Here is a 12,017-nt window from a genome sequence, read left to right on the forward strand (position 1 = left end):
CCTGTTTCAGCGATCATGTCACCATAGAGCCTCCTTCATTCCAGGTCCCTGACTACCACCGACAGAGCTCACCAGCCAACACGGATGCATAGTGCAAGCACAAAATAAACCAGTGCAGTGTTAAATCACTGAGTTGTGAGGCCATTTGCTACAGTCCTTCCTTGCCCCAACTGACTGCGTATTAGGGTCCTTTCCCCACTCAAAACCATCGAGAAAAGGATTCCGAACTTTGGTTCTTACTGGGAAGTCCTCAAAAAGCCTCTTGCTGATAGCTGCCAGACGGTCCTTGTTTCTCCCAGGAGGAAAATGGTTCTCCCCTAACAGAATATTCCTCCTTCATCTCTCCTTCCTTCCCTCCATCCCTCAAGCAGGAGGGGATGGACAAGGGCATAACATATAAGATGCAGGTAACTCACTTCAGGCCCTGTAATGATGGCAGCCGCTGGCAATGGGGCTGACAATGCTCAGTCTGGCTCTGAATTTATGACCCCCAGGTGAGACACCATTCCGCTGAAGGCTCCCATCCCACAGGGATGGTTTATGGCTGGGAGTTGGCCAAAGGTAGTAGCAGAGGCAGTTCCCCCTCCCCCTCTCTTCCAGGGACAGTTTGTAACAGCATCTTTCAGTATCTCTTAGAATGCTAAGCTGTTTCTCTGGATCAGATCAGGGAGGTGAAGAATGGCCAGAGGATCCGGGCTCATTCCATCCTCAAAGAGACCCATTTTAAAGGGCCTGCTTCGGGACCGGGAATTCTCACTACCCGGGTTCCTGAACCCCTCAGCTTAACCATGTTGCTACTATGTACCTTCCCACAACTCTTCCCTATTAAACACCTACTCTGCGCCTTCCATTTGTTCCTCAATCCTTATGAAAGTGGATTACTGATTTAGACACTTGACAAATATTTATTCCACGTCTATTATGTGCTTGGCTGTAATGGCAAACAGAGAAGCCTCTCCTTACTGAACCTAGCCATTTGTTTTTATTTGAAGGTGGAATCCTTATGAAGATGCAATTGTTGATTCAGCCACTTGACAAATACTTATTGAAGGCTCACTATACATCAGGTCTTAGGTTTCAATAATGAGTAAAACACAGATGTCCTCATGGATCCTGTGGTTTAGTGGGGACCCTCCTTGACGAATGAGGATATTGGAGCTTAGAGAGATTAAATAATTTTCCCCAAGGTCATAAGACTGGTAACTTGGAGGACCAGAATTCAAACCCAGATTCCTCTGACTCAGAGTCCTGCTGCTGAGCATCTCCTGTGTCAGGCACTGAACTGGGATTTTCAGGCATACACACACTTGACATAAAGAAAGTACTCAACAATTTTACTGAATAAACAAAAGAGTTGGATGGATAGAGAGATGGATGGATGGAAGGATGGATGCATGGAAGAACTGATTAAGAGACAGATAATGAATAATAGGTGAATGGAAAGATAGATGGATGGAGAGGTGGATGGAGAAACAAGTGGAAGGATGAAGAGATGAATGGGTGGGAGGATGGTTGACTGGATGAATGAATGGATGGAGAGGTGAGTGGATAGATGTTTGGGTAGATGAAACAATGAGTATAAAGATAGTTGGATGGATAGATAGATGAAAGGATGAATGGATGAGGACCTGGATGACAGCCCTCTTACCCACAACAGTTCTGTGAGGTAGAAATCATCATTCCCATTTTATAGATGAGGAAACTTCTGCCTACAGTGGTCATGTTGCTGGCCCGGAGTGCAAGTCATAGAGCAAGTTGGGGGAAAGTCTGCATTTCAACCTATGTCTACAGATTCTCAAGACCCTTTCTAGAGCACCCTCATGTCACAGTCTCCTTCTAGGTGCTACCCTGAGTTCTCTGGCATCTCACCCCATAGAGCTCTTCTAGCAAGGCTGAGTGAGACTGAGGGATGGGGATGGGGATCAAGGATGGGAGAACTACCAGCTTTTAGTAGGTAACTTCATGGAAGCATTGGATCAAGGTCCTGTCAGCTACAGATAGGCTGGAGTGGAGACCACGTCAGACCACACACCCCCTCACACTTACAGAAAAATTGACACACACAGGAATCCTCCCACACATAAAACTAGGCACACACACCACTCATAGATAAACACTTGAACATATATGCATGCACTTCTAAAGACAGACACGTCCACATTTATATGCACACGAACATATCTGCAAAGACATATTTACACACACAAAGTCATAATTCAGACATGATGTTACACACTTATGTACACATTCCCCAAACATTACCCATATGCTGTACATGATACGAGCACACATTTACACTGACTCACACTTTTTAGATGGTAAGGGAGTGGAATAATCTGGCTTCTGATTTCAATGAGACGCCATCTCTCCCCGCCCCCAAAAGGCAACAGTAAGAAGTCTGTCTCAGAGTCATGTAGACAGATATATGCACACATGCAATTACATACATGCAAACCCACAGTCAGGGACATACAACTGCAGATACACACTTAGACACATCCACACCCAGACACAGTGAGTACCCAGGGACACACCCACTCAGTCTGGAATGCACCCTTACATACAGGCCGACACATCTATGCCCTCATGCCAGCAAAGCACATGAACTTTCTCAAAACCTCCACTCACACACGCCCCCATACACACACCAAAACCCACACATAGACAGATACACCAGGACATTGCTTGATGTGACTGACACACAGAAAGACATTGTTTCACACACTGACTTCAATTCTGAGAATTCAGAGTGAAAGCCCTCACCTGGGCCAAACCCAGTGACAATTCCTTCCAGGGGCTGATGAAGCCTGAGCACAGGACACAGCACCCCTGCCTCTACTTGCCCACAACCCTTGGGAGCAAAGACCTCTTTCCTTTCAGGGTGGTGGCCACTGGAGGCTCAAGAGGGGAGCTGATGAAGCTGGGGGACCGTCAAGCAGGAGAGGGAGACCCCATGAATTCCAGATCCAGATAATGGGAGGAGTCCCAAAAGCAGACTGAAAAGGGGAAGGGATGAGGGGTATGGGGCATACCTAGAGGAGCCTGAGGGAAATTTGTCCAGGAGCATGTCTCCCCAGGACACCAAGACCACCATCATTAACCCTGAAGGAGCACCCCCACCCCCCGCCCCGACACACACACATCCTGCCCTCTCTCATTGTGCCCCCTCACCCCCAGCCAAATTCCATGACTTGGGAAGCTTGGGAAGGTGATAGAAGAGGATAGGATGGTATGGGGAAGGCAGCAAACCTGGAGTTTCTGGGGGCAGCACAGAGCCCCAGGCCCTGCTCTCTGCAACCCCTCCCGCGGAGTCTGAGACCCCATCTGCCTCCTAGGGTTTCAGCACATGGTGAGACAGGTAATTAGAAGGGAGATGCTGGGGGGTGGGGCGGGGTTGCACAGGGGAGAGGAAAGGAGAGACAGAAAAAAAGAAACACTAAGTCAGAGACAGCTCGACAGAGACTCACAGAGAGGGGAAACAGAGAAACAAACCGGAGGAAAAAGAAATCAAGAAGACAGAGCGAGACAGACAGGGAAACCCACAGAGAGAGACAAAGCTAGAAGAGAGGGAGAGAGACAGACAGACCGATAGGCATACGGGACTACTCAGAGACATCAAGACACAAGCAGGCAGAGACTGTGACAGTGGAGACGCTCTGAGACCCGAGATTTCCCCATTCAGAGGCTGGGTTCCTCCCAGACCCCCGAATCTACCCTCCCTCTTCGCCCCGTTCAGCCCGGACCAGGCTCAATTCCGCAGCCCTTGCTGCCTGCGCCCCGGGGCCGGAGCGAGCCTAGTACCTTGTTGCCACTCGGACACTGCACATTAAGCCTAAGAAACAATCATAACAATAATAAAGGCGCCGCGGAGGTGGTCGGGGGTCCCAGGGCGCCTCCGCCTCGGCGTCCAGCCCCCAGCCCAGGGAGGGCGCCCCTGGGACCGGGCGCGCGGGGAAAGCAGGGGGGCGGGGGCCCCCGGGGGCTGCGGCGGCGGCTCGGGCACCACGCCCCCCCTCGGGAGCGCCCCCTGCGCGGCGGCCACTCACGATTTTCTCGGAGGCGCCCGCGCGGGACACGGTGCCGTTGAGCCCCACGAGCGAGGGCAGCGTCTGCGACATCCAGTTAGTGACCATGGCCATGGTGCTGAGCACGGCCCCGATCTTCAGCAGCGGTACCGACATCGCGCCCCCGCCTCATGCCCCGCGGCCGCCCGCCGCCTGGCGCTCCGTCCCTCGCCGCCCAGTCGCCCCAGGGGACGCGAGCGCGAGCTGGGGGCCGGGCCGGGGCCAGGCCGGCCGGGGGGCTCCGGGACGCGGGCTGCGGCTCTGCGCGCCCGGCGGGGCTCCGCTTATAAAGCGCCGCCTCGGCCCCCCCCGCACCCCCTCCCGCGCCTCCGCGCCGGGCACTTCCAGCCGCCGTGACGTCACGGCTCCGGCCCGGAGCCCGGCAGGGGGCGGGGGGCGCCGGACTACACCCCCCCGGGCCTGGCCACCCCGCTCTGCGCGGGACCCACCCATCCCGCGAGGGGCCCCCCTCCGGCGGCCTCCCCCACCTGCCCCACCCCCACCGCCGCGGCATCCCGGCCCCGCCCCCATTGGTGTCCCCGCCCCCAGCTACCCCCCAACACCCCCAACCCCGGTGAGGTATTCCCGGGCCACTCTCCACGCACAGCCCCTCTCTTAGACCCCCGGGTGCTTGGCCAGCGTCTAAATGGGCACCCGCCCCACCCCGACCATCCAAAGCTGGCAGGGGGCGGGGGAGGGGCGGCCGAAGTCACAAGTCCCTATCCACCTACTGCTAGGACACCGACGCCGGCTCCCTAAAAACTGGGAGACCAGGCATGGGGTGGGTGCACCCTGGCGCGCTCCCTTGAATGGGAAGGCCAAGGGCCTCCTTTTCCTTGGGGAAGGGGCACCCCGGTACCAGGACCATTCTGGAGACCACTTGGTCGTTTTCGGACGAGGGAAGCCTAGAGTGGCGCGTCCGAGACCAATAGATGTGATTACTCGGATGAAGGTGCGGGAATGGGGTCACTTTTGCAGTAGGAGGACCCGCCCCCCAAATGACTCCAAGGGGCGGCATGGCCACCCCCGACGGCTGAGACAGGAACTAGCCTTTTGCAGACAAGACCCAGGCGGGTCTCCACTCACAACTTGAACTTAGGGTGAGGGCGGGGAACTGATGCTTTGGACCCTCCTCCAGACCCCAGGGACCAGCTCCCCGGCCCGCCCCTTCGAAGGAGGGGGGCGTGCAGTGGCCCCCTACTTTCCACCCACGCGCCAGCCGGCGGCGGGGGCGGCCAGGCCGCCAGGAGGAGAGCCCGGCCGGTTTTAATTTCCTCTGTTTTCCCTGCACTCACGCCCCCTCCTGGCGTCCCCGCATCACCTCGCGTGGCCGCCGCCACCGTCGCCTTCAGCCCGCGGCCGCCGCCGTCTGGAGGCGGCGATGACTCAGGCCTTTCCTGGGTAGTGGCCGCTCACCGCCCTCGGGAGTAGCGCTGGGCATGGGGGGTACAGATGGTGGGGGTCTTGAACAATCCTTTTTTTCTGAGCTTAACGATCCGGAGAGGCAGGTTCCGCCCTTATGTGACCTCAAGCAATGACCTCTCTCTGCCTCAGTTTCCTCATCTGCAAAGTGGATGGTTTTAAGGATCCGCAGACCTAACACCTGTAGATGGCTCCCGTGTCCTGACAATCAAGTAAAAGATTTATTGAGCATCTACTGTGTCCCAAGCACCGTGAACAACAGATTTAAAAAGCCCTGCCTTGGTGGAGCTGAACATTCTATAGCCAACAAAGGTCCTTCTAGTCAAAGCTATGTTTTTTTCAGTAGACATGCACACATGTGAGAGCTGGAACATAAAGAAGGCTGAGCGCCAAAGAACTAATGCCTTCGAACTGTGGTGTTGGAGAAGATTCTTGAGAGTCCCTTGGACTGCAAGGAGAGCAAACCAGTCAATTCTAAAGGAAACCAACCCTGAATATTCATTGGAAGGACTGATGTTGAAGCTGAAGCTCCCATACTTTTGGCCACCTGATGTGAAGAGTTGACTCATTGGAAAACACCCTGATGCTGGGAAAGACTGAAGGTAGGAGGAGAAAGGGACAACAGAGGATGAGATGGTCGGATGGCATCACCGACTCAATGGACATGAGTTTGAGCAAGCTCCGGGAGTTGGTGACGGACAGGGAAGCCTGGTGTGCTGCAGTCCATGGGGTCACAAGCAGCCGGACAAGACTGAGCGACTGAACAACAATAGGATCAGAAGACAACACATGGGGATGGAGAGGGAGGGGCATATGGACTAACTAGGGGAGTCAAACTTTAATCGAGGTGGTTGGGAAAAGTGACATTTGAGCAGAGACCTGAAGAAAGTGGAGGGAGCCATTTGGATATCTGAAGGAAGAGCTCCAGGCAGGAAGCATAGCAAGTGCAAAGGCCCTGAGACAGAAGCAAGTGTTCAAGGAACAGGAAAGACGCCAGTGTGCAGGTCGCAGCAGATTAAGCTGGGGAGAGATGGTGCTTGTAAAGCACTTTGCTGCTTGTCTGGGACATCGTGTTTCATAAATAGCTGACATTGTTATTATCTGCAACTGATAATGAGCTTTAGAAAAATGAGATGTCTCTTTGCCTACTTGTACTACAGCTTGCATTTAGGAGTGCTGAACACTTTACAAATACAGTTGCTGTGTACTGGGTGAAATCCCCTGTGAAAAGGACAGCACCTTTCCTATTTACAAGAGAGGAAACCACTCAGAGAGGAGCCAGGAGATAAATTCGAGCCCAGGATTTGAACCTAGGTGGGTGTGATTTCAGATCCCCAAGCCACTGGGCTCCAAGCCCTCCCAGTTTAGAGAATTTGAAACAGGATGATACTCTCACTCACTCACTGTTGGTGATGCAGGAAACTGCACTAGCTCCTTCCAGCCAAACTCCTTCAAAGAGTGGTCTACACTCACAACTATACTTGCCGTCTCTGCTCCCTCACCTCCCATTTCCTGTATGCTTCCCACGGTCCTCTCACTAAAGGACCAGTGGCCCTACAATTTGTTCATCCCACAGGCTTATTTAGTCACTCTCACAGGTAAGCCCTTGTGGATCATTCCCTTCTTGAAAGTCATTTGTCCTTTGAATTCAATGCTGCACCATCACTGTCTCCTGCCTTCTTCCTCAATGTCTCCTGGGGCTTTGTCCTAGGTTCCCAGCCCCTGTCATTCTGCATTCTGTGCCTGAACCATCCAGCACACTCACTCCTAGGGTTAGGGTTGCATTCAGCACACTCCCACCTCAGGACCTTTGCGCTTGCTGTCTTTACTATTAACATAGATATACACGTTGTTTGTTCATTTTTAAATTTTTCACTGTATTTATTTATTTCGGCTGTACCATGATATGTGAAAGCTTCCCTGTTGGCTCAGATGGTAAAGAGTCCGCCTGCAATGTTAAAGACCCAGGTTCGATCCCTGGGTTGGGAAGATCCCCTGAAGAAGGAAATGGCAACCCACTCCAGTATTCTTGCCTGGGAAATCACCATGAACAGAGGTGCCTGGCAGGCTACAGCCCATGGGGTTACAATGAGTTGGACACGACTGAACTACTAACACAGTGGGACAAATGGCATGTGGGACCTTAGTTCCCCAACCAAGGATTGAACCCAGGCTCAATACATTGGAAAACAGAGTTTTATCACCACTGGACCGCCAGGGACGTCCCTAACTTTATTTATTTATTTGGCCATGTCACCGGGCATGAGGGATCTTAGTTTCCTGACCAGTGATTGAATCTACACCCTCTACCATGGAAGCGCAGAGTCATAACCACTGGATGGCCAAGGAAGTCTCTGTGGTTTATTCCTTTATTTCACTTATATTTCTGGGCTATCATTATGTAGGTCAGAGCCATACTCTACCTTTCTCCAGAAAACTACATTTCCCAGGTTCTCTGGCACCCTGGCTTCCTGTTAGTCCCACCCAATGAGAGGCCCTGGAGGGAGACTGGAGAGTGAGGAGGAAGGGAGAGGGCCAGGGTATTTCTTCTTTCTCTCTCTGCTAGGGTGGCAGTGTGTATTCTGACAGTGGCCACACCTTCTCTATGATCCCATGATCCCAGCTCCCACAGCCTCTTCCTCATCACACCCTTCCTTTTGCCTTGTCCCTCCAGTAGCTTTGTGCTGTGGCTTATTCCTGGATTCCCTGATCATTCCATCAGTTTGGCTTCTCAACTCTTCCATTCCGTGACAAACTAATTCTCTATATTATTAATACACTTCCTCTCGCTGAAACACCTAGAGTGGTTTGTTTCCCTGCCTGGACTCTGAGTGATCTGACCACTGTATCCTGAAGACCTCCCCTGCACCGCCCCCCCATCTCCATCAGCACCACCAACACCACTACCACCTCTCCATCCCTTATCCTGCTCGACTTTTCTTTGAACAATATCTATCACCATGTGACATTGTATTGTACTTTTGTTTCTGGTCTGTCTCTTCCACTAGACTTTCAGCTTCACAAGGGCTCCTTCGTGCCTGTGTTCTCCACAGCTGCATTCTTACAGCTTAGGATAGTGCTTGGCATATAACAGTAAGTGCTCAAGGGGCTTCCTGGGTGGCTCAGTAGATAAAGAATCTGCCTGCAATGCAGGAGACACGAGTTCAATCCCTGGGTCAGGAAGATCCCCTGGAGGAAGGGACGGCAACCCACTCCAGTATTCTTGCCTGGGAAATCCCATGGACAGAGGAGCCTGGTGGGCTACAATCCAAACGGTCACAAAAAGTTGGACACAACTGAAGCGATTGAGCACACACGCACGCATGCACAGGCGCTCAAGAAATTACTGAATTGGCTGAATCTACAACCGAGACTCCCAAAGGTATTTCTACAGGCCATATCTCCACCTAGAGCTCAAATTCCTATGCCCATCTCCTCCCTGCACATCTCCACCTGTGTCTTTCACAGGACTAATCACATATGACATCCACCAGGCAAACCTCAATCAAAAAGACAGGCAGAAGCAGGTGCTGGTGATGATGTGAAGAGCCCAAAACCTCTTGCTAGTGGAAATATAAAATGTTGCAGACTTCTCTGAGGGTCCAGTGGGTAAGAATCCACCTGCCAATGCAGCGAACATGGGTTCGATCCCTGATCCGGGAAGATCCTATATGCCGCAGAGCAACTAAACCCATACACCACAACTTGAACCTGCACTCTAGAGTCCCTGCTCCTCAACAAGAGAAGCCACCACAGTGAGAAGCCCCTGTACCACAACGAAGAATAGCTTCTGCTCACTGCAACTAGAGAAAACCCATGCGGAGCAAGGAAGACCCAGTGCAGCGAGCCAAAAATTAATTTAAAAAGTAAAATAAACTGTTGCAACTACTTTGAGAAACAGTTTAGCAGCTTCTTAAAATGTTAAACAGAAATTGACCATAAGACTCAACAATTCCATCCACTCAAGAGAAATGAAAGTATATGTCCATGGAAAGACTTGCACATGAATATTCAAAACAGCATTGTTCACAATGAAACAATTCAAACGCTCATCAACTGGTGAAATGATACACTATGTGGTACTTCCATACACCGTGGTACTTCCATACACCGTGGTACATCCATACAACTGGTGAACACATCCATACCACTGTGGCTCAGTGGTCAAGAATCTGCCTGCCAATGCAAGAGATGTGGCTTCGATCCTTTGATCCAGGAAGTTCCCACGTGTGGCAGAGCGATTCAGGCCGTGCGTCACGACTCCTGCACCTGTGCTCTAGAGCCTCGACTACTGGGCCCACAGGCCCTGAGCACCCTAGAGTCAGCGCTGCACAACAGGAGAAGCCGCTGCAGTGAGAGCCTGAGCAACAAAGGGTAGCCCCCGTTCAATGCAGCTAGAGAAAAGACCTCACAGCACAACCAAAAATAAATAAATGAAATTTAAAAAAGAATAATCAGGAACAAACAACTGATATATGCTTCAACATGGGTGAACCTTACACATATTTTGCTAAGTGAAAGAACCTATATATGGGTGAACCTTAAACATATTTTGCTAAGTGAAAGAAATCAGATACAAAAGGCCACATTTTGTATGATTTCTATTTACACAAAATGTCCAGAAAAGGCGAATACAAAGACAAAGAAATTAGAGCAGTGGTTGTCTGAAATGGGATGGGGTGGGAATGAACTGCAAACAGGCGTGACGGATCTTTTGCACGTGATATAAATGTCCTCAAACTAGATTGGGATGATGTTTGCACAATTCTGAAAATTTACTCAGTCACTGAGTTGCACAGTTAGGTGGATTTAATGGTATACAAAGTGAAAATGAAAGTCGCTCAATCATGTCAGACTCTGCAACCCCATGGACTGTAACCCGCTGGGCTCCTCTGTCCATGGGATTCTCCAGGCAAGAACAGTGGAGTGGGTTGCCATTTCCTTCTCCAGGGGATCTTCCCAACCCAGGGATCGAACCCAGGTCTCCTGCATTGCAGGTGGATTCTTTACTGTCCGAGCCCAGAGAAGACCAATGATATATAAATTATACCTCAAAAAAACTGTTTAAAACGGGGACCATGCCTAAACTTTCCCTGAAAGCTCCCTCCCCCAAGGAACCCTGTACTGACATGAGAATGCAGCTGCTGCTGCTAAGTCACTTCAGTCGTGTCCGACTCTGCGTGACCCCATAGACAGCAGCCCACCAGGCTCCCCCGTCCCTGGGATTCTCCAGGCAAGAACACTGGAGTGGGTTGCCATTGCTTTCTCCAATGCATGAAAGTGAAAAGTGAAAGGGCAGTCACTCAGTTGTGTCTGACTCTTCAAAACCCCATGGACTGCAGCCTACCAGGCTCCTCCGTCCATGGGATTCTCCAGGCAAGAGTACTGGAGTGGGGTGCCATTGCCTTCTCCAGACATGGGAATGAGTTCTTCCTTAATTTTTCTTTTTTTGCAGCATGTGGGGTCTTAGTTCCCCGACCAGGAATTGAACCCACAACCCCTGCAGTAGAAGCATGGAGTCTTACACTGGGCCACCAAGGAAGTCCCTTCCTTAAATTCTACATTCTATATTTCTTGCTTGCCCTACCCTGGTCCTGGCCCAGATGTACCCACAGTTAGAAACTATCGATTATGCCCCTCTTGTGTTCTTTCTCTGTCCTACTCCTCCATTCACATTATCACCAATGCTAGCTGAAATTAATGTAGAAATATCTCCAGAAAGTGTCCCTTTTTCACTGTCACCATCACCACTCTAAACATCGTGTTGGGGAGTGCTACAGATTGAATGTCAGTATCCCCCTACTCCTTCTAAATTCACATGCTGAAAGCTAACCTTCAATGTGATAGTGTCTGGAGGTGAAGCCTTTGGGAGGTGACTAGGTTCTGAGGGTGGAATCCTCATGTACAGGATTAGTGCCCTAATACAGAGACCCCCAGAGAGCTCCCTCTCCTTCCATGTGAGGACACAGTGAGAAGACACCGAGAAGCTGGTCCTCACCAGACACCAAACCTACCAGCACTTTCACTCTGATCCGGGGCTTCCCCAACTCCAGAACTGAATAGAATTCTGTTGTTTATAAGCCACCTGGTCTATGTTATTCTATTACAGCAACCTGAACACACCAGGAGCCATGAGAAATCTTTTTCCCCTGACCTGAAAATTATCAGGAGGAAAAAAGTTTGTAACAGTCAGAAACAGTAACAATAATTGCTAACGTTTATTGAGTACTTATTATGAGAAGGCAGTGGCACCCCACTCCAGTACTGTTGCCTGGAAAATCCCATGGACAGAGAAGCCTGGTAGGCTGCAGTCCATGGGGTTGCGAAGAGTCAGACACAACTGAGTGACTTCATTTTCACTTTTCACTTTCATGCATTGGAGAAGGAAATGGCAACCCACTCCAGTGTTCTTGCCTGGAGGATCCCAGGGACGGGGGAGCCCAGTGGGCTGCCGTCTATGAGGTCGCACAGAGTCAGACACGACTGAAGCGACTTAGCAGCAGCAGCAGCAGAAGCAGAAGCTTTCTTTGG

General features: G+C 51.2%; 1 protein-coding gene across 1 annotated transcript in view; it reads right to left on the reverse strand.

Moving 5' to 3' along the window:
- Positions 1-4,181, reverse strand: part of OLFM2 (olfactomedin 2) — a 55,185-nt gene extending 51,004 nt beyond the window's left edge. Inside the window, exon 1 of the mRNA XM_052643935.1 lies at positions 4,047-4,181. Within this exon, the coding sequence (XP_052499895.1) occupies positions 4,047-4,181 (135 nt within the window). The remainder of the gene's footprint in view (positions 1-4,046) is intronic.
- Positions 4,182-12,017: the final 7,836 nt, after the last annotated feature.

Source organism: Budorcas taxicolor, chromosome 7 (assembly GCF_023091745.1).
Source record: "Budorcas taxicolor isolate Tak-1 chromosome 7, Takin1.1, whole genome shotgun sequence".
Taxonomy (NCBI): Eukaryota; Metazoa; Chordata; class Mammalia; order Artiodactyla; family Bovidae; genus Budorcas; species Budorcas taxicolor.